Source organism: Poecilia reticulata, chromosome 14 (genome assembly GCF_904066995.2).
Source record: "Poecilia reticulata chromosome 14, P_reticulata-male-v2, whole genome shotgun sequence".
Classification (NCBI taxonomy): Eukaryota; Metazoa; Chordata; class Actinopteri; order Cyprinodontiformes; family Poeciliidae; genus Poecilia; species Poecilia reticulata.
The window spans coordinates 9796073-9822828 of NC_088843.1; the positions used below are offsets into that span (position 1 = coordinate 9796073).

The 26756-nt window shown below is 39.7% G+C and overlaps 1 protein-coding gene across 2 annotated transcripts; it reads right to left on the minus strand.

Moving 5' to 3' along the window:
* Positions 1–484: 484 nt before the first annotated feature.
* Positions 485–26434, minus strand: LOC103475849 (GDNF family receptor alpha-4-like). Of its 2 annotated transcripts, none has more exons than XM_008427772.3 (9): positions 26295–26434; positions 25908–26114; positions 15583–15849; positions 15410–15502; positions 14964–15333; positions 12563–12672; positions 11918–12052; positions 6716–6852; positions 485–4259 (listed from the first exon to the last, which is right to left on the minus strand). In XM_008427772.3, exons 2-9 carry the CDS (start codon positions 25960–25962, stop codon positions 4056–4058), a joined length of 1371 nt encoding a protein of 456 aa, XP_008425994.1. In that variant the 5' UTR covers positions 25963–26114; positions 26295–26434; the 3' UTR covers positions 485–4055. The 2 variants fall into 2 exon arrangements, with proteins under 2 accessions (XP_008425994.1, XP_008425995.1); XM_008427773.3 differs by having other exon boundaries at positions 25908–26117; positions 26295–26427.
* Between the last annotated feature and the right edge of the window lie 322 nt (positions 26435–26756).

Here is a 26756-nt window from a genome sequence, read left to right on the forward strand (position 1 = left end):
TGTACCAAACTTTACAGTATAGTCTGTTATGCCAAATCCAATAGATATAGAGGTAGGACTCATCGTTTCAGAGAACAGGTCTGCATCACCAGAAAAAAGCACATTTTACAACCTTTTCCATCATAATTTGTGATATAATGCTTGAATCCACCTGCCTGGCCAAGGAAACCCATTCAATTAAGCTCTCGATCCAGTTTTTAAGCTAATCTGAAGGCACAAGGTGAAAAAGCTTCCACTGACTCTCCTTTGTGACTTAATGTAGCTTAGCACTTGGTAGAGGAGCTACTGTCCTGCCAAACTGCTTAAACTACAGCAATGATATTTCAAGGTATCACACTGAGAAATTGTTTGTAGAAGTAGTCCACAATGTTGAATTTCAGAAATATGTGAACATGGAAGTCTATTTAAATGGGTATGTCAGTGTATAAAATAAAACTCTCCGTACTCTTAAACAGTGCGATTAGTTTGAATCAGAAGCATCGGGTGTGTTAGACAAGAACACATTTTAATGAGACTTTTTATTCTGTAAACAAACTGACATACTTTTTTTGTCTATGGCACAACATTACAGGAAATACACGGAAACATCTGCTATGTTTGATATGTTTTTACAATAAATTTAGCATGTGAAACAGTGCTGTACATGGTCTTACTACTCTTATGATATAAACTACAAACTGTCTAATTTGGTAGGTATTTACACAGTTCTTTGAAGATTTAGATTCTATAAATGTAGAGTTTTTCAACAAACAGAACCAATGCGAGACATTAATGTTTACAAATATAAACAAACGGTATGTACTGACAAAATATACAAAAGCTCATAAGACGAAAATGCAAAAAACAGACTGGGTACCAGTTCCTGACGTTCAAGAGTCAAAAGTCTAGCGCTAGTAGGAAAAATGACTCGTAATCCGTTGCCAAAAAATAAAAGAGAAACTCTAGAGCCTCTGAAATTTGACACCATTCCATTTTTGTTTACTTTGTCAAGAAGGAAGTTGCGCTCATGTCTTCTTCAGACGTTTTCGTGTTGTTTCCGTCAGTGGTTCTTGGAGTCGAGCCAACAGAAGCGAGGGGGTAAATAGGTTTCTGAAAGAGTTTGGTTTGTTTGGCACGGAGAAATGTGAAACCACCACCTGATGATGTAACAAATGTTGCAATCTTGGTCCCCGATCGAACTGAGTCTACCGGACTCGGTTTCTGATTCTGATCCCTCAGTGGATCTGATCAGAGTTCCTGACTTAACTTCCTCTGTTGTTGGTGTATGCCTATGTTTATTTACATAACCGCCTACTGGCTTGTGCATGGCTTGCAAAACTGTGTAGGTCAGCCATATTTGATATTTTGATGTTACCATTTCTAATAAAAGGAACTGTTTTGACTGCTGTACTTCTCTCTCATGTTTCGTCAACGTTTTTCTCAGCACAAAATGACAACTCTTTAGTTGAAATTAGATTTTAACTAGTCGTTGCTGCACTTATTGGCATTTCTCACCGTCTTTTCTGGTTACAGAACCTTGAGCTGGACAACATATCGAATTGCAGCTGTCAGTTTCAGTGCATGCAGTAGTGCAATCACAAAGAACTGCAGGGTGGAATATTTGGTAGGATATTGTATTTCAAATGAAAATCTTTGGTGGATGCGGATGCCCACACCAGGTTCAAGTTTAGCTGACAAACTAGTCTTTAGATTTTAAGATGTTCCGTGTTTGTGAAGCAGCAAAACATTTTCTGTGAGTTCTGTCAAAATATTTCTGGGGGAAATATGGTGAAAGCTAAATATTAGCAGGTCTGAGATTATTGATGACTGTAGATGTGTTGATTCAGATGTCGAGGAACAATTAACTGGAACTTCAGTTGGGACAGAAATGTGGTCGCAGTCAAGAAAACAGTCTTTAGCATCTGATTGAGTTAAGTGGACTACAATTATAACGTGGAAGTATATAATATAATAATCCAGCATTTTCTACTCCTAATTTGCCTGAATGGGCTTTAGGCCCACAAAGTTTGTAGTTGACCAAGAAAGTGTGCTTAAACTGAGAAAACGCCTTAAATGAGAATTAAAATGAAACTGATATAAAACATCTTTAAGGATCTAAAACCAAGTCCAGTTCCTATTGACCATGACCATGCTTGGGACCATGTTGACCATGCTTGGGATCACTGAGAGGAACAGAGAACCCGAACCCTACATGAGCTTCTGACACTGGTTTATAGTTCACTATTACATCACCATATTTAGCTCAGAACGCTCATGATCACATTATTAAAACCAAACACAACCTTTTGATGCCCAGTCTGACCAGAAAAACTGTATTTCAGTTTTTTTGGTTTGGACTTTGGAGCTTTAGCAAACTGAAGAGTCGTCCATCCACTTTGCCGTTTTCTGCAAGGAATGGTCAAAAAAAACAAAAAACAGCATGATGTCACTTTACCCTAAAGCATGTAACAGCCAAGTCGTATTTACTAAACTCACAAAATCCAATTAAAGCTTAACGTTGACTTCTAGAAAATGTGAAGAAAGATGGAGCTGGATTCAGGGAAGCGCTGCTTGTTGGCTTTCAGTACATTTCTGTCCTTGTCAGTTTGCATCCAAAGTTAAGTCTTCATTTTAATAACCTGTCAAGTAAACAAGACCAGACACTACACTTCAAAAAAGCTGTGGGTCATTCAGCCTTTTCCTCTCGATCCGAGACATCACCGATGAATTTCAGTTCAACCATTGCAAATACTGAGTTCAAACGCAAAAATACCCCAAAAATCTTTACAGAACTTGGTTTAGTTATTTCTTTCAAACACGTTTTGAAATTAGACTGGTTTATATCTATCTCTCTACGAAAACTTCCTTTCACCTCTGAATCCGCAGCTCCTTAATTCTACAGGAAAATGAGCCGTAAGAGGAAAAACCATTAACATCAGCACAAGATATTTCAAGCAGAGAGAATGGCTGGATGTGCTGGCCGGTGACGAGAGCAGCCAGCAGGCTCTTCAGCCTCCTATGTCCGTCCGCATCGCTTCATTTTGCTTCCAAAACATCTAAAGTACATGTTGGGGAAGGAGCACTAAAACTAGATCTCCTAAGGATAAAAAAGTGAGAGGCTACGACAGCAGCAAATTGCCTTTTCTCTCCCGTGAGCCTTACTCCAGACTCTCCCCCCTGCATGGGAGCAATTTGAATCATGCAGTAATTGCTTATGTTGCTTTTCTCCCAACACCGTTTCTACAATGGAATCTGATCTCATTACTTTCGCCTGCGGTTGAGTTCTCAGCCGCTTGGTGCAGGAGGAACAATGCTAAGTGGTGTGTTAACAAAAAAAAAAATGTAAAAATAAAAGAGCGAAGTGACTTTTGTCATGCTTTTTGGCGAGTGGAGTTAGAACAAGCATACAAAACGTGACGGCGCATCATTTTGAAGCTCATCCCCGTCTTGTCAAATGAAGCAATTTTTAAGAGATCCTTTCTTATTTTTCACAAAATAGTTGAAATGCTGCTTCCTCTTTTATTAGCTTGTTCTAAAGCGGATTGTTGCTTTTTTTTAGCATGATAAAGCTAGAGGAAGAGCCAAAGGAGCAGCAGAGAAATGGATGCGACACGAGTTATGAAATAGAAATCAAAAGCTGCGCTCCCGCCTCGTTGCAGTCGAGTAGACTGGGTATGGTTTTCCAGAGAGTGTGTGGCGTATGTTAGCCCTGGGTGATATGCTTTTTTGTGAAGTACTGTGTATTACTTTTTTATTTTAAAAGACAGGAAGGCTCCAGATATAGCTTCTGCCCAAACAGCACTTTGCAATTCACCCATGTACTCACATTGAGGAAAGGTCACTTAAGCAAATAAACTGAAGGATGAGTAATGTCTTATAAATGTCAGAAAGGAAATAAAATAAAATAAAACAAGTTGGGATATTTTACAGTGTTCGGAGGAAAAGGACACAAACATTTTTTTGGAGGCATTTACACGTCTTTTCCATAACCGTCGACTGTGGTTCACAGTGAGGGCTGCAATGAATTTGACACCGATAGTGACTGCAAACTCTAAGCTGAAAGAAAAGTCGAGTCTTCAGTCGTTCCAGCATTCCCAGTTCAAGAAGAGACCTGGCAGCAGCAGCAACGGCAGAGCGAGCTCCGCTTGGCTGGCTTCTCCTCTCTGACTCCCTCTGGCACCTGATTCGGTGTCAGAGTCCTTCTCAGAGTATGGCGGGATGACGTTGAACTCCTCATTTGCTCCCTCTTCCTGTTCCTCCTCTTGGTCACTGTCCTCCATCTGTGGAGGAGAGAAAGAGTGATTGCTCCAATTAACAAGCGCAATGAAACATGGAGGGAAAGTCAAGAAGAGTCGGTCTACACAACACGGAGTTTGCTACACATGAAAACACCTCAAAGATACAAAGAAAATATTCAAGATGAGAATTTAAACCTTCAAAATGGCCTTGATTTATTTTGTTTTTTTAATTTACTAGTACTTGGGACTAGATGCTGCTAGCATCTGATTCTTGAAGTCCTACAAGTTTTGAACTATGGATAAGACTTGTTTGTCCAACATAAACCACAGATGTGTGAAATTTCTCCGAAATTTGGAGACCAAATCAGTACTTCAAACTTGTTGTTGTGACACAAACCATTTCTGATTCCTTTCTACTTTCAGCATAATCCTACTGAAAGAGGCCACAGCAATTAGGAAATATATTGTCTATGGAAGGATCTTCAACAACATGTTTAGGAGTTGATACATGTCAAAGTAACATCCGCATAGCAGGACGCAAAGTCCATTTTTTCCGATAAAGTTACTCAAGTAAGTAAATGTAATTGAGTAAATGTTATTAGTTACTGCCCAAATCTGCCCACATCCCCATTAGCAACTTTTAATGACCTTATTTGTTTGTCTGGGTTCCTTATGATCACCTTGATTTAGCAAAGAAACCAGCGTATTTTGGGAATGTCTGTCAAGTTCTGCATCTGCTCCACAACATGAACATTCAGGAATAGGACTGAGAAGAAACAGGCTGTTGAACATGAAAAAAATAATAATCTAAAGAGAATGAGGTCATGTTCTTCCTGATAAAATATTCCGTTGAAGCTGCTGCCATAAGACGGCCATCGTTGGATTTCTCTGCAGCAACTGCAAGGGTCCTCCACGGGGCTTCATGCCTATATGGGCTAGATAATTTCTTCTTTAAAATCTCCAAGTTATCATGCATCGAAGCTCAAAGGCAAGCAGAGCCAAACTGCTGTCTGCTCTTTTATTTGCTTATGACAAGAACAACTCCAAATGCATGGAAAATAAAACCGCATTGTTTGCATCAAGCAGCACTATGGGACTGTTGACAATAGGATTGTTATGGAATGCATGGAAATATAATACTGAATAGTTTGAAGATGTGCAGCTGCATTTATTTAATATCACTTCTGAGTGACAACACTTCAGGTCTCAGCTTAGACTGGACTTTTTCCATCTATGTATAAATATGTTACATATTATATTTACATGCACAACGCAGATCACCTGGGGGACCGCTTTCTGCTTCAGCATACGTGACGCCACTATCTTCCAGGGTTCCCTCTCCCTTCCTGCATCCTCTGTTTCGCTTTTACAAAAAGGTCACGGAGCGAGCGCCACACTTTTCTGCAGGCAGCCTCTTCCATGGACAACAACCTTGCAAGCAACAGCTTGCACAAAAACAACAGCTTCCATGTGACCCGAACAGTAAGAATCAATGCTGAACTGTGATACTACACTAGACTGACAATACACACCTGATTTTATTACGTTTTCATTTATCTCCTGCCCTACAACAATATTATTTGTGTTTAAGTTTAAGTTTAAAAGTGGAGGATTTTGCAAAGAACTGTTCCATGAATTCACATGAAATTAGATCAGTTCTACTGTTATTTATTTTTAATGATTGGTGCAAAATCAGTGAGTAGTTTTTGTGATTCACCAAGATGTTGAATTTCTTTGTGTAGCTAAAAGTGACAGCCTGATGAAGGAACGTTCTACTTCTGGATGTTTTTGCTGCCTCTGTGTTTCACTACAGCACTATTTATGTCCTCCAGCTAAACGTAGTGTGTTAATTTGGCAAAACAATTAAAGTAGCCGTCACCTTCCACAATGGGAAGCATGGAAACATTCAGGTTCAAGTGGGCAAATCAGCAAATTGACCTGTAAACTCCCCTGAGACGTTACATGAATGTTTACTCAACACAATTGTAAGAAACTGTCATTTCTCAATCACATCTCCATCTTGGCCAGACTAGTGTCCAGCAATGATCTAAACTCATACATAAATTACAAACACCAGTCAGTGTCATTTGATTTATTTCACTGGATTCCCTCCACATCATTGTAAAGAGGTATTTAAATGGAAGTGTGCGGAAGAAATGCAAAACTGTGGGTCTGGGTCTCCTGAGGTTCTATTGCAATACGGGATATAGTAAGATTACAACTGTACATATGAACCAGACGCACACACTCCCATGAATATTAACAGTCAAGATTGCAGCAAACACCTACAGCTAATCCTGAACCACACTGAGAGGTGGAGATAGAAGAGGAAGTGAGACAAGAATAATCTGGGATTATGCAGGAAGCTGCTGGGCCTCAACTCACTGCTACAGTCCTCAGTGAAACATTGGCGTTAGGATTTGATATGCAGTCCCCTGACTGGAGCCTAATCTCCAACACCGACACGCAGCGAGAGAGTAGCAGGCGTGTGTGCTTACGCTGTTGAATTCAGGGAGCGTGTTGACGCCAACGTGGACCCTCTCCTGGAAGACGCGAGGGGAGGGCTGAGAAACTGGCACCGGAGTGTGTTCCACCGGAGGAGGCGCTGAGATTCCCATGGAGCTGATGGCATTGCCTAAAAACAAAATCAGCAGGGGACGTCTTCATTAGTTTCACATCTTAATTCCGCTTTGAATCATCACTAAAACATTATCAGTGTGTGTTCTCAGCTAAGACGGAGCCAAATACTCCAAGTTTTTCACTATTAATAATAAAAGTTACTTTTTGATGAGTTTAGTTTAGAAATATATATATATATATTTTTTGTTTAAGAGAGATTCGCTCAACTAATTAAAACCTTATAATACAAGTCTATAGTGAAATTACTCAACAGAACAAAACATTTGAAGAACCAAACCTTCATTTTTATGCTTTTATTTAATGTTGGTATAGAATTTAATTTTGAGTACTGAAGTGGCAGAGATAATAAAACTTTATTTAGTCTGTCCAATGAACTGATTCTGCATTGATTTGTATCATTCTGGATTTAAAATTTGCTACAATCTATTTTTAAGTTTTCTAAAAGATGCCAATTGATTATCATTTAATATCTGACAAGAATACCAAAACTTCAGAAAAGAAACATCATAGTTCCTCCACTGTATGTAACAGATCCATGAGGTTTATTTCCACACATTCATGGATTTTTTAAGGATTTCTATGGGAAACAAAGCAAGTATCAACAGGAATTTTGTGAAAACGACCATTGTTTTCCAAACATGCAATATTTTCCACAATGAATACAAGGATTTAAGTTTATTTTAATGTTTCTTTACACACTTTTCTAATATATTTTGTCTGGCATTCTGTAAGCGATATCACTTATTGTAAAAAATATAAAATAAAAATAATAGAAAAAGTAACATATTCTTGCTCACATGTTGCGTTTTCCATCTAATTTCAACTTGCAAAGCTGATTCTGGACACGGCTGCGGCCACAGAGGACAAATTGCTATGGAGTCAAAAACCTGCCCAGAAAATTATCTATCCATCTATCCATCCATCCATCCATCCATCCATCCATCCATCCATCCATCCATCCATCCATCCATCCATCCATCCATCCATCCATCCATCCATCCATCCATCCATCCATCCATCCATCCATCCATCCATCCATCCATCCATCCATCCATCCATCCATCCATCCATCCATCCATCCATCCATTTTCCATCCATTTCCATCCATTTTCTTACCCCTTTGTCCCTCTGACAAAGGGGTAAGGGAGGGTTGCTGGTGCCTATCTCCAGCTAACGTGCCGGGCGAGAGGCGGGGTCACCCTGGACAGGTCGCCAGTCTGTCACAGGGCAACACAGAGACACACACTCACACCTAGGGGCAATTTGGAGAGGCCAATTAACCTGAATTGTTTTTGGACTGTGGGAGAAAACCGGAGTACCCGGAGAAAACCCACACATGCACAGGGAGAACATGCAAACTCCATGCAGAAAGACCGGGGCCGGGAATCGAACCCAGATCCTTCCTGCTGCAAGGCACTGTGCAGCCCTCCCAGAAAATTATATTTTAACCAATTAAAAAAAATAAAAAAACTCAATTTACACTAAATTCTGTGGCTCAATTATCAGATGCATATATTTTCAAAAATAATCTTTCATGTTAAATTATTCAGGTGTCAGTTCTTCCTCACTTGAAGTTTTTCCTCTTTTGTAGGGCACAACTTATTTTCAGCTGTTTGTCTCGAGTCGAGAAGGGAGAAGAAATATTTAAGTGTTAAACTGAATGTGGAAAATGTAGCTGGTCACATCTGGATGGGCTGTTTAATCGCCAACATAATGAGCCCTGCCACAGGCCCGTGTGCTGCTCACACATGGTCACTCTGCAGTGAAAGAAACATTACAAAAACGAGCTCCACAAAGTCAACCTTTTTACAAATGGATAAAGAGAGCAGTTAACTTTTTCAGTTTCTAAAAAAAGAAGAAAAAAAAAGATTAATTAATTTGAGGTTATTCACAAGCATCTATTTAATATAAGAATGGGAAGAAATGCCAGTTTTCTGGAATAAACCAGCAACTGGTATCTCCAGGATATCTATGGTAGCCGACTGGCAGGCGAAAACAGGCATGCAGAGTTCCCATTGTCTCCCACTATCTTCACTTTGCATTGGTGTCCAATCACAACTAATCTGAGCCTCAACATTATTTCTGGAAGACAATGTTGAGAACAAAATGTGAGTGCTGTACGCTAAATGAAAGTCACATACAGCTTGATTGTTAATGAGGCCCCTCATTGTGAAATCTTATTTCTAATTAAAACCGCCTGTCTGTCTGTCTGTCCCCTATTGCTTTCATTTTTTTTTTAGTACAGCACATTCTAAACAAGGCCTCCTTATACATCAGCAGGACGAACTGAGCAAGACCTCTAGATGCTCATTCTGGTTTGGCTACGACTCAACCTGGAGCCGCTTCCAGTCAATCAGATTTGGTGAAAGGATTCATCGACTCTGCCGAGTCTCAGAATCACATTCGCATTTGGCAGGCGGCCAAGCACCAGGAAGAACATCCCTCGCTGTTCATTTATTTATAAGAAAACATTATGGTTCAGTGACTTGCCCTCTCAATCATCAATTATGGCCCACCTCATTTGAATCCTGTATTAATGCGCATTAGAAGGCGCTAGGTTAGATTAGCATCTCGGCATTCATTTTGATAATACTTACATTTGACAGCTGAAATACGACGTCTCCTCTGTTATTACAGTGATACAAGGATTGTCGGCTGCGAGTTTATTCTACAGAGTATAAAGACATGAAGGAAATTGGCAACCTAAGCTGCAGCATTGACTCATTAACATTTCAGAAGAACTATAATTTATTTTAATTGATGCTTCTTGAAACATTTCAATCCAGAATTTTCAAGTAACTCTGGTTATGCTCTCAGTTTTAATGATCTGTGGCACATGAGGCCATTATTCACAATATTCACAGAGAGAAGAGGGGAATTGAAAACTTCCACAAACTGCCGCAGCTAATGTTTGTGTTTAGTTTAATCCTTAAAGTAGAGACTTAAAGTATCTTACTGTATTCTGACGGTAAGAGAGGAGCAGGAGATCATAAGATCTTTGATCATCTATACCTGCTCCTTTTCAAATTTTGTCATGTAAATTGCCTTGACTATATGTCTTTTTATTATTATTTTGAACATTTGAAATACATGAATAAATAAATAAAACCTTGGATTTTATTTATTTTGTTGTCTGATCATGTCAATTTCAGATGTAATCACTAAAAACATCAATCTGTTCTTCACAAACAGAAAGCTTTCAACCAGTTTCATTCCAGTAATTAAATATTAGTTGATCAATATTATATTTGATTGTGACATTATTACATCTCTGTGACTTTCAGAATATGTTTCAGATGTTAACATCTGCTAAGCTATAACTCCAGTTATTCAAAAGGATTAGATTTGTTTACTGCGCCTCTGAGTTGTTAAGGATTTGATTCATAAATTAAACAAAGTAACATTTTATTTTATATGGAATAAAAAGTGTAGTAATTAGGCTTTTAGGAACACATGAAAAATATCTCTGAGTCACCAACATACAAATTATGCATAATTGTTAAGTTGGGCTCTGAATGAAGAGTCATCTGGGAGGCATGAGGGAAGAGACAAATCTTTGAAAAGAGTCAAACTTCCCTTTACTGCTCTTCTCTTTTTAGCGTGATCCAAATGTATCTACCAAAAAAGACAAATTATAGAAGTGCCATATTTAGATTTCTTTCTAGTGCCTCGGTCTGCTGTAGATAATATAAAGTCCTTGGTTTCCTTGCAGGTTTTCTAAAAGATTTGAGTATGGCAGCTAAGGTATTCATGGAAGAATGTTCATTTGATATCTACTGAACCTTTTCTATGCTAAGTTGATCATTATTTACTAAAAAAACAAATAAGGACTCCGTTTTTCTGGACCATAGCCACCAGATTTTTTAGTTATTAATCCGAAGAGTCCATCAAGTCCTCGGTGGGCGCAATTTATGGCCCATTGGGACAGTTCAGCCCTAAAACTGACAGTTCAGCCCTAGAACAGACAGTTCAGCCCTAGAACAGACAGTTCAGCCCTAGAACAGACAGTTCAGCCCTAGAACTGACAGTTCAGCCCTAGAACTGACAGTTCAGCACTAGAACTGACAGTTCAGCACTAGAACTGACAGTTCAGCCCTAAAACTGACAGTTCAGCCCTAGAACAGACAGTTCAGCCCTAAAACTGACAGTTCAGCCCTAAAACTGACAGTTCAGCCTTAGAACTGACAGTTCAGCACTAGAACTGACAGTTCAGCCCTAAAACTGACAGTTCAGCCCTAAAACTGACAGTTTAGCCCTAAAACTGACAGTTTAGCCCTAAAACTGACAGTTCAGCCCTAAAACTGACAGTTTAGCCCTAAAACTGACAGTTCAGCCCTAAAACTGACAGTTCAGCCCTAAAACTGACAGTTCAGCACTAGAACTGACAGTTCAGCCCTAAAACTGACAGTTCAGCCCTAGAACAGACAGTTCAGCCCTAAAACTGACAGTTCAGCCCTAGAACAGACAGTTCAGCCCTAAAACTGACAGTTCAGCCCTAAAACTGACAGTTCAGCCTTAGAACTGACAGTTCAGCACTAGAACTGACAGTTCAGCCCTAAAACTGACAGTTTAGCCCTAAAACTGACAGTTCAGCCCTAAAACTGACAGTTTAGCCCTAAAACTGACAGTTCAGCCCTAAAACTGACAGTTCAGCCCTAAAACTGGCAGTTCAGCACTAGAACTGACAGTTCAGCCCTAAAACTGACAGTTCAGCCCTAGAACAGACAGTTCAGCCCTAAAACTGACAGTTCAGCCCTAGAACAGACAGTTCAGCCCTAAAACTGACAGTTCAGCCCTAAAACTGACAGTTCAGCCTTAGAACTGACAGTTCAGCACTAGAACTGACAGTTCAGCCCTAAAACTGACAGTTCAGCCCTAAAACTGACAGTTCAGCCCTAAAACTGACAGTTCAGCACTAGAACTGACAGTTCAGCACTAGAACTGACAGTTCAGCCCTAAAACTGACAGTTCAGCCCTAAAACTGACAGTTCAGCACTAGAACTGACAGTTCAGCCCTAGAACTGAACTGTCCCACAAACTTTCTCATGCATGTTTCTTACGTAGACACATGTTGTTGCCGAACAGATTCTGGATGCGTTGACAGCTCTGCAGTTCGTTCCCACTGCCTTCACATGAGCACCACTGGGACACCTCCGTGCTGCTGTTGCTCACATAGTTGGGAGTCATGATGGTTCCTGGAAAACAAAGGTTTAAAACTCTTTAAACAACACTTTCCATCAGCAAAAGTTCAGAATTTGCACCGTGCAAAAACAATTTTAGTAAGTAAGTAAGTAAGTAAGTAAGTAAGTAAGTAAGTAAGTAAGTAAGTAAGTAAGTAAGTAAGTAAGTAAGTAAGTAAGTAAGTAAGTAAGTAAGTAAGTAAGTAAGTAAGTAAGTAAGTAAGCAGTTGTCTGGTTTTCGATATTTATGACTGCAAGTACACTGAAGCTTTTGTTGTATTTTAAAACAGAAGGAAATAAAATTATTTTTATGCTCATGCAAACCATCAAGAAATTGTGCTTTTGAATCAAAGCATTTTAATTGGTCTACAGCTTTATTTTGTGTATTAAAAGAAAGAAAATGTGAATTAAATGTTAGAAACACAAAACTGATAATGAGTTCTGCTACTGGCTTTTGTTATTTTCCCCTCTCAGCTTCTCTGTTTCACCTTCTTACATGTTTTAATTTTTTTTTCAGCCTCTCACCTATGAGTCCGGTATAAGCCTTGAGGCACATGGCTCTGCTCTCTCGCATACAGCCAGAGGCAGAAAGAGAGGACTGCTGACAGTTCTGTTGGAAATCTGCAAACCGGGATCTGAAACACACACACAACACACACAGGCACACACACACACAACACACACTCAGTGGAGAAAATGGGCTTTTGGAGCGTCAACACATAAAAACTGAATGCATTTTAAAGTGTTTTGAAAGTTTTATTTTGGCACTCAGGGCTGTCATAAATCAAAACAATGAAATAAATAGAAGGAGGAGAAAGAGAAGTACCTACATTAGAAACATGTTTGGAAATTTGCTGTTTTTTTCAGCACATCAAACACTTCTTTGTAAGAAAGCTTCAGAAATTAAATCTTATCTGTTTGGATCTCATTTTGAATATATACAGACAAAAACGACGCATGAATCTTCACTGCATGAACTAAAATTCAAACTGAATACATGGAGGTTTCTGGTTGTATTGTGGGGGAAAAAAAGGTGGACGTTCAATATTTTTACAGTGCATAAGTTGGATTAAGTGAATTAAGAAGAGCTTTCCAATTTGAATTTGTTTAATACTGAGGGCTTAGGGAGTGGATCAAACATGTTTTTATCTCTTTACTGAAGGAGCGTTTCAGGGCTTTTCCCATTGATTGGCTGAAACTTGCGGCTGCCTTGAGAAACAAAAGAATAAAAGTATTTTCTTAAACAGAATGAACTGTGCTGCTAATAACACACCGGCTTTGCTATGTGGCTCCCGAATGAATCTCAGGAAAATGTCCTTTTATTATTGCCAACCGTTTTCATTTAGAAAATATAAACTATATGTCATAACATTAGTAAATGCTACACCTGTTTTGCTACAATTTCCCTTACAGTAATTAAAATAAATTACTAACCAAATGCATCATTTTCCGTTCCAGGAAAGTGTGTAGGGTGCTCCCCTCTGCTTTGTGCTGTATGTGTTTATGAATAAAGTAATCGCTACGGATGAATCAGTTAAGAGTCATAAATTTAAGTCTCTTTTTTTTTTCTCCCTGGAAAATGCACCGGGCTGCTTCAGGGGGGATGGGGAAGTCTCTCTCAGGTGGAGTAGTTCAGTTGTCTCCCGGCATTATTCATGACAGATGGGAAAAGAGACCATGAAATTGACCGTGGGTTTGGGTGTAGCTTCTGCTGTGGCTGCTGTACCATGGCTAAGTGGTGAGGGGAGAGCTAAGGCAGGAAGAAAAGCTTTTTATGATCAGTCAGCCTGAGTCCCCGCGACCTAGAGAGCGTGACTATTAACTAAGCTCTGTACTATCCACGAATGGGCAAGAAGTTCTGCAGACGCAAAAGAAACTCTTCCTTTAGCGTTTTGGGACTCTCGGTGGGGATGATGCCCTGGGGCTGACCCGGTACGCACAGTTCAGATTTTACAAACCAGTTGGTCTGGGAGCAAGTGGAGATCTCTTAGGAGGAACTGGAGTAAGATGGTAGAAGCAAAACAGCTTAAGCTTAACAACTGCTCCCATAGCATGACCCTAAATTAGTCTATATTTCTACATAGAAAGTCTAAATAGAACCTTCAAGATAGCAACTGTGTGCTTAAATATTATTTTATCAGTCAAATCAAAGCAGTTTTATCTGTATACTGTCAAATTACATCAATGTGAAACAATGTTCAATGTTATTTAATTTTAAAAAGTATTTATCATATGCAGAGTAATATTTCTTAGTTTAGAAATGGGTTTTATCAATATATTTTGGCACAACTGGCCATTTGAGAACATTAAATATCCTGATATGGCCCCAGATGAAAATGAGTTTGACACTGCTGGTACAGATTAAAGTATGCACATATATAAAACCTATAAGCCCACATAAGGTGAGGTGGTCCGATTGATTTAAAATGAGATTTGTTGATGACCTCGAACCCAAAGATCACAGAAACTCAAAGCAAAAGCATTGAGTCATTTTTTAATGTATGGACATTGACCTGTTTGTTAAAAAATAAAACATATCTCAGGTTATAGATTTCCAGAGCTTGTAGCAACGTATCCCCAGAGACCTGCAGCTACAAATACAGCAAATATGTTTCTAAAATCATTGATTCTGCAGAGCTAAACCTTCTCAAGAGCTTATATGTGAATAATTTTGAAAACGTGCACTTTAACTTTTGCTTAAAATTCAGAATTATGAACTACTTTGCAAAGGTCTATCATATTCAACCCCAATAAAACATTTTTTTCATATTTTAAGTTTTTGGCTGTCGTGAAAAAGCATGAAAAGTTGAACTCTTATGAATATTTGAGTGAAGCAATGCAACTACTTTGGAAAGTGGGTAGATGGGTCGCTGCTCAACGCTTTGCAGACTTTACTGCTCCTGTTTCTCTGCACACAGGCTCTTACCTACACAGCTCGTCTCTGGAGCAGTAGTTCTGGAGGCTGAGGCAGTTGGGCTTGCCGACTCTTTCCTCCCCTCTTGCGTTCTCCTCAAAGGAACATGATGGCACAATGGTTTTCCTCCGGCGCTCCCCACACAGAGTGTCAGAGCAGGGACAGAAAAGCAGAGCGAAGCTGTACTCCTCCGGCACACGCTCCAGGAAGCGCCGCAGGGCTTTGTGGCATTTCTGGCGGTTGCAGCTGTTGTCGGTGGCTGTTGCTCGCTTGGTGCAAGCTACCACATACTCTGAGCGCAGGGAGCCACATTTCTCATACAGGCCGCAGTCCTGAGCGGCCTTCAGGCACTGGTTCTGGCCGTCCATGACAACAGAGGAAGCTGCAGGAAGCAGAGTACCGACTCGTTAGTGTGAAGTAAAACAAACAACTTTCTAAACCAACAGGACATACTCTACCTGCCATAATGGAGGCCATTCGCGACACCTCTATGTTTCTCACCAGATTCAGCTTCAGCTCTTCATATGGGGACACTTCATACTCATCGTACGCTGAAACAACATTGGACCACATGAATGAAGCAACCGAATTCAAAGAACACCCACGTACAAAGTGTGTGTTTTCCACCCACCTGCGAATCTCACGGTCCAGTAAACCTTCAGGCAGTGCTCCTCTCTGCGAGAGCCCCGCTGACACTTGCAGACTTGAAGGGGGCGATAATGCTGCAGTGAGTTTTGGGCCTCCAGGCACTCCAGGCGGGCATCTGAACTGAGTGGCGACACGGCTTCCTCCGCCGCACAGTACTCCAGCAGGCGATAGATGCCTTTGCAGGACGGCTCCTGGACACAGCCCTGCTCCGCCACTAGACAGTCGAAGGATGCAGATACTGAAACACTGCCTGCAGAAGAGGAGAGGCTGACATTATGAGCTGCAAACAGGTTCAATGCAGACGCTACGGACTGCAAGCTAAAAAATAAGGCAACAATGTGCTCAATTTATGAATAGGTTGTTATGTGTTATTAATATCCCATGATCTGTGAAGGTCAGTGGCTAATAAATCAAGTTCATCCTTTCAGCAAAAACCATTTCCGGCTGGACTTCACCTGTCAGAGCAGAAGGTTTGTAGTTTATGTTCTGGTCAAAAAGTCAAGTCAAGCCTGAAGTCTTTGCAATTAATGTGCAACTTGAGTGTGAAACTCAGGTCTCCGTCTCAGCCAGGAAGCAGGCTTGTAGTGATAGATTGCAGACAGCGTTCTATAAAGTGACATACACCAAAAGAAAACGTTTTTAGATTACATGTGGTACGTACAACACTACAACGAAATGATCAATCATCGCATTTAAACTAAAACAGGCAGTTAATCAGCTGATCTCAGGTTTCAGGCATTGCGATAAAAAAATCTAAATCAGTGCAGAAACCTGGCTCGTCAACTTTATGATCCCTCTGATGGCAAAGGTTAAAAAAAGCTGGAATTTTGGAGCTGCAGCTCTTTCGCAATAAAACACCTTATTGCCTTAATTGGATGCAGAAAAACATTTAGTTGACATTTTTCTTAATGGTTTTGAGAGTCAAGTATTGAACCACCTCAAAATTTCACCTGCACAAAGAACACCCATGTGAGCCAAATTACCCATGAAGACAAAGGCAGATTGTTGACCCAAATCAAGACCTCTAGATCAAAGTTTGATTATCTGACAAGAAAAAAATAATGACATTGTCCTAATGTTTCCCAATGTTACTTGCATAAGAAGGAGATCTGTTTTTCAACAGGTCAAATTACTGAGGTTTTTTTTTTCACCGTCAGCTCAGGTCTTTGTTGTTTTACGTGATGGTTTTAATAATTTGTTCAGCATCTTAATGGCTTTCTCAACTATATTCTTTCTTACGAGTCAATGGCAGACTGTGTAGACTAATAACAGTTCCTATATTTTCTAGTCTGTGAAACCTTCAAATTATTTGTGGGAACAAAATATTTGTATTCCTAGTTTTCTTGAAAATATTGCTAAAATATTCCCACCTTGTCTTGAACCTTACACAGTGTGCCAGCTTGTCTCTTGACCAGAAGGTTTCGTTAAAACTCTTTTCTGCCTAAATGGTCTCACTGTATTCTCCTGTCTGACTTATTGCAGAGTTTTGGTAAGTCCGTGGTCGCCCAAGCAAAAGGTTTTGCTGCCCTAAAGTCCCCTTTCTCTTTTACAGCCATTTTGTTTTACTGTTGTTTATTTTGTGGAAGTAATTATCCAAGGTCTTGGTAATGACTGCACACTTATTTCAACCTCTTTTACCTATATTTCATCAGCTAATACAAACACATGTACAATAAAGATTGTACACTGTTAAGTCACAGTAGAGTAATGTCAGAGTCCTGGCAATGCTCAGTGTTGGACCATATTGATGTCTTTCGTGAGTCATACTAGTAATAAAGTCTTTTTTTTTTTTTACAGGCGATAATTTATCCACGTTCCCCAGTGCGGGATTACAGTTGCTGACATCCGTCCAAAGCACATTTTCAAGATTGATTTCCCTTCTTTCTGATTCCACAGATGTTCACTTCGCCGGAACAACGTTTTCAAGCGTTTATTATTTTGACAAACCCTATTTTCATCACTGGATTCATCACTGGAGAGCTTCTTGGATATAGCAACCCCAGCAGCATTGCCTTCATAAGCTTGGCATAAATTCTGGCGAATAGACAGCCTCACACACACACAAACATAAAAAAAAGAAAAAGAAATATGAACATGATAATTTTCTGCCTCAAAAGCGATGCTGTCCAGCAGCCAACTCTCAAATATGAGATGTGTCTAGAATGCACAGGAAGTTTTTTTTTTCTAAAACATCGTTTGAACTACTCCATTCATCATCACAGTAAAACTTGCATTGTATCATTAGACTCTGAAGGATAAAAGATGTTGAAAACGTTTGTTATGCTTATTGTACTTCATATACTGCAGGGACACACATGTAATTTATTTGGAAAACATATATTATTGTCAGACACCATAACAGTGAGTGTGAGAACCTTCTTTTACAGAAATGCATTTATTTGGAAAAAGCATTTTAACCAACTTCAAACACCGCCTCCAGATGCAACACCTCTGTGAAGCTAAAAACAGTTTATTTAACACAATTCAGCTTTGGAAACAGGCCTACAGTTATTTGAGCATACTAAATTTATTTACAGTTTTGATGCAATGATGCGTTTCAAAAGGCAATCGAAAGGAGAACAGCATTGTTATAAAAATAAATCATTTAAGTCCAGGAAAGACATGGCGTTTACTGCACACATAGTAAATATTTACCTGAACTGTTGGCTCTCAGCCATTCGAGAAACACGGTAGCTGAAACTAAACTCCAAATCCCACTTCAGTAAAGAAGTGCCAATATGAAATCACTTCTCAGAAAGCCAACTACTACAACAACCACAGGCACACCTCCAATCCATATTCAAGAAATTCCAGTAAACTTTTCGCTTTTCCATAGTACAGAGACAGTTTTCACAAATCATCCGATCCCACCACTCCACTGAACTCACAGACTTTGCCTGCAGCTACTTCCAGTCTTATCTCACAAATCTTGTGAGGATCATTTCTCTTTGACACTCACTGTCACATTAGGGCTATCCCGTGGTTTGGTCCTTCACCTATTCTCTTCATCATCATCTATCTCCTTCTTTATCTCGATCAAGTCACCATCTGTAACAGAATTTCATTTCGCCGCCATGATGATGCAACCAATTACATGTCAAAAACCAAAGCTGCACTTCCAGTCATCGCCATCCATGTTAGCTCCAAAAGATGCCATCTTTTGTTGAGATGCTGAGAAATATTGCAATTCATTAAAATTGAAACTTAAATTGATTAAAACTAACAACAACGTCCTAAAACAAAGGCCTGCGCAGTCAAGATTCAGACTTGGTTAAAAGGCGACAAACCAAAATATTTACGCTCTACAATACAGAGCTATTAATCCCCGGTACTCGTTTCTCTTCAGAACCACAACAGCCCGTCTGTCTATAGAAATAAAGAGTTAGGGTTGTTTTGACTCAAAATGTTCCAACCAGGAAGGTCTGTGAGAGAAAAGCCACAAATCACTCCATAATGATGATTGTTGCCCCATTAGAGCCACAAAGCAGAAAAGACAGAAGCTGCCTGAGGGAAACAATGGGGGGAAATGCTCCTTGTGAGTGAAAAATTTATTTTATTAAAGCTCTTCTGGAAATCAGTTCTTTTTTAATGTGACACCTAATTACCCTTACCAATTTATACCCATACGATCTCAGTCTAGCAAAGAATACAACGTGTGCAGGAAACACACACACTTTTCATCTTGATTTTGTGAATTTGTCATACCTTTTATCAGTACACCCCACACAGAAGAAGAGACAAGCAAACGCATAAAGTGTGTTTGAAATAAACGTAATGAATGACGGCTAACAGATCCGTACCTGTCTTTTTATCACATGTGCTCACTGGCTCAGCTCGTAAACATAAACATATAATCCATCGCGTCAGTTCATGCACAAACACGGCTTTTGAGTTCGTCTGGTTACACACTTCGATTAAGCTCCTGCTGACACGTGGCACAAAGCGCGACTGCAATTCAATTCTGCTGCTGCATGTTTTGTAATCTCGGGCACCGCATGAGGTCCATGTCTCGCTTTGGTATAAGACATATCATGAACAGAAGCTGTGTTTCATCCCCGCCGCAGGAAAACCTCCAAAGCCGCCGCACAGAATCCATAGGAGGAGGCGGGACGAAAAAATAGTATCACACAGGGCAGTGAGTCATAGTCACAGTCACAGCTCCGCGTGAAGTGTAAAGGAGATCATTACCTGTCTAACTGCAAAGTCTGCCTATGTATTATGTATTGCTAATTGTACCAAAGTGTCAAATCCCACTGTGTTGAGCTGCAGTTTAAAGAAGCTTCCTGTAATCTTTTGTATGCACAGAGAGCACTTTGTTTTCTTCTATTCTTACCACAGCTGAAAACAAAGAGCCAACAGTCTAAACTGCAAAGAATTGCAATTGTATGGAGACAATTTTTGTTGTATGCAACTGGGATTTTAAGTAACAGACCAACACAAAGTAGTCCATAATGGTGAAGTGGAAGCCATGTGAGGAATGGCCTTCAACGTTTTTACAAATAGCAATCTGAAAAGTGTGGCATGGATTTTAAATTCGGGGTTTGCCTCTACCAGCTTTGCAAAACTGAAAACTGAAATGCTGCTTATTTGTCTTTAATAACCCGAGTTCATTCAGATTGGGCGACATTATGTTCAGTTTCAATTTTAATTTCCAAGTCTTGAAACAAATTCATGCAGTCTTGATTTGATCTCATTGGACTTCTAAAGGCATCTGAGTGCAGTTATTTTATTAAAAGGAGTGATAGTAAAAGTTGGCTACAGAAAATGCATTTACCGGTTTTAAAATAAAAGCCATTGTTTTCATTCAGCTTCATAATTATTTTGTGTTAGTCTTTCCTATAAAATCCTTATAAAATGTACTTTTCTTGTAGTCATAACAGAAAAAAAAACTTTACAGTGGCAAGGCAAAGTAAATTCTGCAATGCAATTTAAAAAAAAAAAAAAAAAGTAGAAAGCCTGATTGGGAAAAATGTTAGAAAAGACAGAGGCTGATTTAAAAAAAAAAAGATAAAATATGAAAAAAGCCTGTGAGAGATGAATTACTTTGATATGCGAGCTTTAATGCACCCTATTGATTTCTCACTGGAGTGATTAATAGAATTTGTGAGGCAAAGCTGATCAAGGTTAACGCCGTGATTTTTGCGCTGCCCTCAACACTCTGCGCCCACTCTCACAGGGAGAGACGGTTTGGCAAGTTCCTCTTCTGTCTCTTCAAACATGGTGGGTTAGGCTGAAGAGAATCCAGATTGTTGGGCAGTAATTTGATTAGGCAAGAGAGAATGCCTAGTGGGAAAGTGTGAGTCTGACGTGAAATTTGGTCGGGAGCTGTGACAGAAGGGACTTGTCGACAGGAAGTCACACACACATAGCAGCGAGACACTGCAGTGAACTAAATGCAGAAACATGCCAATAAGTGACACTACTTGCTATGTTTTCCTCGGAATCAGCTCAAATGAAACTAAAATTGTTTATTCCCAAACTAGCCGAATGTTGGTTTATTTGTCAGCTGGCTGGCAAATTGGGAAACCTCTACTAAATGCAGAAGGAAATGCATGAGGTGTTGAACTTTACAATAAATGTGAATGAGAATAGAGTTATTATTATTCCAACTTCTACTTCTGTCCCTTTTTTAATCCCTGCTGAACTGACGGAAGCTCTTCACACTCTGTGGTCACAAGAGACTGTAGTGATGGCGGCATGAACATTTGGCAAACCTTTACAAACTCCAAGCCTAGAATTGACTAAATATGCCTTGCTGCCATGGTTTGATAAGCAGAATCCTCAATTAGGCTTGATGAGATGCAAACAAGACCTGGATTCTGTGAGGCAGGAAATCCAGGAATGTGGTCCAGTTGAGCCTCTTTTTCCTAAGTTTCTTTGTGTAGACTGAACAAAGAAGATTGCTTGGGTTTGTGTGCAGGTATTGTGCATCGCCAATAAGCTGAAGCCAGAACCGAGCCCAGTCAAGCAGTGACGGATGGTAAAATGGTTGTCTGAAAAAAGAAAAAGTTGTAAAAGTTGAGTGCGCGCTAATTTTATGTTCTGAAATAGTGCGTCTACTACGTGGCTAATGCCTCTTCTAATGAGGCATGGCAGTCGGATTGTGGAGCCACATTATGCATGCATTAACCACAACACCCCACACACCCCGCATGCCTCCACGGTAGTTCAGGTTAAATGTATCAGGTGCATCATCAGCCAGTCGGAGTGAATCTTCCAGGCTTCTGCCTTCTGCTGTTTACTGTGTTCCTAAATTTCAATGTGCCACATAATTTCTTGGCCACATGCACACACGCACACACACACACGTAATGTCCATTGATCAGAGCGGTTTTATCTGTGCAGTTGTCTGTGAGTGACAGTCAAGATCCAGATTAACACAAAAAACTGAGTAACTGGCAATGGCAGTTAGGTGATAGAAGAAAAAAAACAATCAATATAACACATTTTTTAAGAGGCTGGTGGTGAGAAATCACATTTATAAAAGGTGAAATTATGATGACAGTTATCCTTCAATAGTTTAATTACATTAAAGCCTAATATGTAAATGACCACTTATGATAAAAAGTTTATTTTGTTTTATTTTACCTGTGCGATGTTCAACAGGCACCAATTACACTTTTTTTTTTTGCGTCTTGCTGTTGTGAACAAAACAGAAATACAAAATCAGAGTGCAGACAGACAATGCCTCAGCCTGAGGAGAGACAAAAAGACGGCACGACAAACAAGGAGAAAAAACTCTACAAGAAGAAAAACTCAAAACCTGAGAATGCTCATGAATATCTTTCACTTTATGTGAACTAAAAACAAACCTGTGACAAACGCTGGTAAGGCTCAATCGGGTCCAGTAAGTGAGGCGCAAAAATAGCAGCAGTCAGTCAACAGTTGAGGCCTGCACTGCCTGGGATTTTTGTAATAATCCAAAGGGGCCTGGCAGTAACAGGTCAAAGTCGGGTTGAATGTCATTTAACAATAGTTTTCAGACGTGGCACAAACACTGTCATGCCTTTTAGTGTCATTCCATTTGTCTCTGAGATTTCTGCAAGGTAAATTCAGGGAAAGGTGTGAATGACGTCATCTGCATTAGCTGGAAAATTATAACCAGGAAGGGATTTCTGTATTCTGACACACTAAAGACGGCAAGCCGCAAAATTATTCATAGCTATTGGATATTGTTCCAGTTATATTAAAACCACAAACGATAAGGCATTTCTTTGAATTTTATGTGAGAGACCAGCACAGTGTGTTACTGCAGAGCTGTGAAGAGGAAGAAAGGATGCATGGCTTTAAAAATATTTCTCAAAAGTCTTTAAAGTGTGGTACGCTTTTGGAATTTAGCCAGATTTACTCCAACACCTCTAAATAACCTATTGCCCTCAGAAGGCACCTAATTAATAATAAAAAAAAAGGTTAATTTGTGTGTAAATTAATCTCAGTATTAATCCAGCTGTCCGCTGAAGGCCTCAGAGGTTTATTAGAGAACATTAAATAACAAAAAGCATCAGGAAGAGAGAGGAAAACAGCGGGTCAGGAATGAAGTTGCCGATGAGATTGAAGCAGGGCTGGGTTAGAAAAAAAAATCTGATTTGAACACCTCATGCAGCACTGTTCAATCTATCATCTGCAAATGAACATCGATTAAGACAGTGGCTCCCAATCCTGGTCTTGAGGGACGACTGTCCTGAAGGCGACTCCTTGCTGCCTCACATCTGACTTAAATAACTGGGTATTTAACCCATTTCTGCAGCTCTTGGCGCCATGAATCATTAGAATCAAGTGTGCTGAAATAGAGACTTGTATAAAACATGCAGGACAGTGTTCCCTGAGGAGGAGGGTTGGGAATCAGTGTACAAACACATGGTTTTCCATCAAAACTGATATTAATCACGGATGCAGCCAAAAAGGCCTATGGTAACTTTGGAGGAGCTGCAGAAATTCACACAGATGGGGAAACTCTGTACCAATCAGTTGGCAAGAAAGCAATTAAGCATTTAATAGAAGATAGGTAAGAAGAAAGCAGTTGTTGAAAGACTAAGACAATGCTCTTTTTGTGTGAACATACAGCTGGAGCTAAAAATGAAACGGTTTTTGTAACAGTCAATCAGAATTCAGACCTAAACCTAGTTGAGAATCTGTCGTAAGGCTTGAAAATTGATGTTTACACATCCCCTCCATCAAATCTGGCAATGCATGAGACATTTTTGTCATTCAAATTTCCAGTCTGCATGGCTTGTAGCGACATACCCCAACAAACAGAACCAGAACTGCAGCAAAAGGTGATTAATCAAAGCATGGGTGCATCTGAATAAAAATGCATCCCATACATTTCAGATTCTTACTTCAAAATTATTTGAAAACAATTCACCGACACCACTTTGTGTTGGCCTGTCACATAAAACCCCACAGGCGGCAGAAACATGAAAAGGTTGCTTTAAATATGAAAGTATGACTTTTAACTTAAAGACGTACAAAATCATCTGTTAAGGTTTTGCCTAAGGCAGACACACAATCTACCATAGATACAAGCAGATGTTGTGTCAGATCATGTTCTTCATTTTGGTCTTCATTTTGATGACAGACAAGCTGGGGAGGCTGCACTCTTATTCTGAAGTTCCTGCCAGCATTGTTGGGGTAGCAGAAACGACCCATGACAATTAAATATAAACAGACGCAGATTTAAGACTCCGTTCTGCACAATCCGCAGTTCTCGGCGATGTTAATGACAAACTTTGAGTCAAATATTTTTTCATTTCCAATCAGGTGTAATAGGAAGAACTGACATCATGACGGAGTATCTCATTTGCATGTGTAATGAGTCAGATCTCAATTAATTGGCACTCGAAAATGAATGTTTTTGCTTGGTGTGATTCCACCTAAGCTAAGTACTCTGTGTGACACACAGAATGCATGAGCGGCTTGACATTAACAAGAAAAGCATTTAATCATTTTCAGCGATCCTAATCTCTAATGGGCACCCACAGCCAACATTATCGGGATGCAGCCGGACGTGTGGAAGCCCCCGTCTCCTCTTATCTTGTCATAATCTAAACAATTATAACGTCTGCATGCGTCTCAGCGACGTTGAACCCACTGAGAGACGAGAGAGGTGCTCTAAATAAAAGTCATTCAATGCGGTGCATGCAAACAGGAGAAAACGTGAAATTCAAACAACAGCACTGATTAAATTGATATGTTTTTGTATAAAACACCAACAAGTTTTGTTTTTACTTTTCTCTACCAGCCGAGCTCGGATTTTTGGTTTCGGTCGTAACAACTTATTTATAGAAAGCTGAATGTGTTTGCAGGACGAAGAATCCAAATCCGTGAAGTGCGAACTATTCTGGACAGCTTTGTTTCCATCTGATCATCAGCTAAGACAAATGGATTCTCCAAACCTGTCGTGCTCATCTAAAGATTTAAATCATTACTTCAATTTTACTTAAGCCCTGATTTAGTACTGAGAACTAAAGTGTTTAAAAATTCATGTGTGATATTTGCAGCAGCCCAGGACTGTCCAGTCAATACTTTGAAGAGCCTTTGTCTGGATCTGGTCCAAGGCGAAGATAACAGACCTGACCCAATGATGTCATCCACATAGAAAACACTTTTCCTGCTCTATGATTTAATAAACCTCTTTGACTTTATGTCTCAATAGCTTACCTTGAACCTAGAGTGAATTATTTTGCTGCATTCTGTTGGTTTGAAAAACGTCTCTCTGACAAAGTCTCTCTCTCTCTCTCTCACACACACACACACACACACACACACACTTTTCCCTTTGTTCTTGTATTTTAATAACTACCCAACATTTATGTACACAAGCAAATTTTTGTACCTCAAATATAAAATCCCTTTAGCAAAATGCACAAAATTTCAGAGTAATAATGTACATCTTACTCAAAGATTACAATTTTTTTCTTGCTATTTATGTATGAAATTTTAGAAATATAGATCTGCTAAGCTTACTGACGTTTTCTAAAATAAGTTGCTCACAATATCGCACAAAATTTAAAATAAAAATATAATGTAAGTTTATTATCCCGATGCTACATTTCTAATCACTAAATAGACTGAAAAGTATTCATACCCTATGAAAGTCCCTGCGTGCCAAACCATAAACTCCAAAGTATTTCAGTGAGATTTTTTTGTGACAAATAGAGGAGACATGGTTGCAATGTATTTAGGGACATCAGAGTAAAGGGGTCTGAATATAAAATGCATGTGCATGAAAATGCGACACTTAAAAATAATGGGAAAAGGAAATGTGTGTAAACCAATGGACTCATTTAAATGATAAATGCTCCTTACCCTGAGAAAAGACATTGAGCAAAAGTCCAATGATCATCATCCTGTCCGGTGACATTGGGGGACAGCTGCGGAATGGGGAAGCGGGTACCCGGCTCGCTGAAGCTCAGTTGCCCGTCTCCTGCTTCATCCAGCCTCCTTCTGCACTCCTCTGCCTCCTGCTGCTGCTCCCGCTGCTCTGTCCGCTCGGACTGAAGTGGATCGGACGGTCTGCTGCACAAAGTTGGCAAAACTGAACAGAAGTGACTCAAGCTCTCGCGATTTTTGTCGCTCCCCTCATTTTTAGGATTCGTACGGAACAAGGTAAACATTCAGCGGGTTTCCTGTGAATTCCTTGAAAAGTGGAAAAGATTCTCTGCCGTGTAAAGACTCCCAGCAAGGTAAACGCACCTGTCTCCAAAGCGCGTTGCCTTTTGCACTTCTGCGTGGGATTCCACGCGCAGCTCAGCTCCACAGTTGTCCACAAGGACGTTGAGTGCGGCGAAGCCCCAACGTGATTGGTCCCTGAACAGGCTGGACGTACCAATGGGGAAGGCAAAACGTTTCCTGTTGAAGGAACAGCTGGATCTTTGCAGTCAAGTTGGAAGCAGGAGGTGGACAGTAGGAACTAAATGAAAGGAGGCGATTTTTAATCTTTTAATGTCACGGTTAAGCTTCAATTGAAAACGTAGGGGGAAAAAAAAGTTCTTTAATCATAATTACCAAATTTCTGAAAATGATTTAATTATGTTGCATAACTTCAATGAACAGCACTGAGCTCATTTATTGTTTTGAATTACTCAGGATAAAAAGGTATAGTATAGCCAGTGCAAAGAAATAACTATTACGCAACAATTAAACCACTTAAAAACA

What these genes read in the sequence shown, in the direction of transcription:
- LOC103475849 (XM_008427772.3), bottom strand. Translation starts at nt 25,962, where the DNA reads ATGTCACCGGACAGGATGATGATCATTGGACTTTTGCTCAATGTCTTT. An exon ending in GGCTTATACCGGACTCATAG is followed by an intron (nt 12,053 to 12,562) that starts GTGAGAGGCTGA and finishes TTTGTTTTCCAG; the next exon opens with GAACCATCATGACTCCCAAC. An exon ending in CGGCAACAACATGTGTCTAC is followed by an intron (nt 6,853 to 11,917) that starts GTAAGAAACATG and finishes TTTTGTTTTTAG; the next exon opens with GCAATGCCATCAGCTCCATG.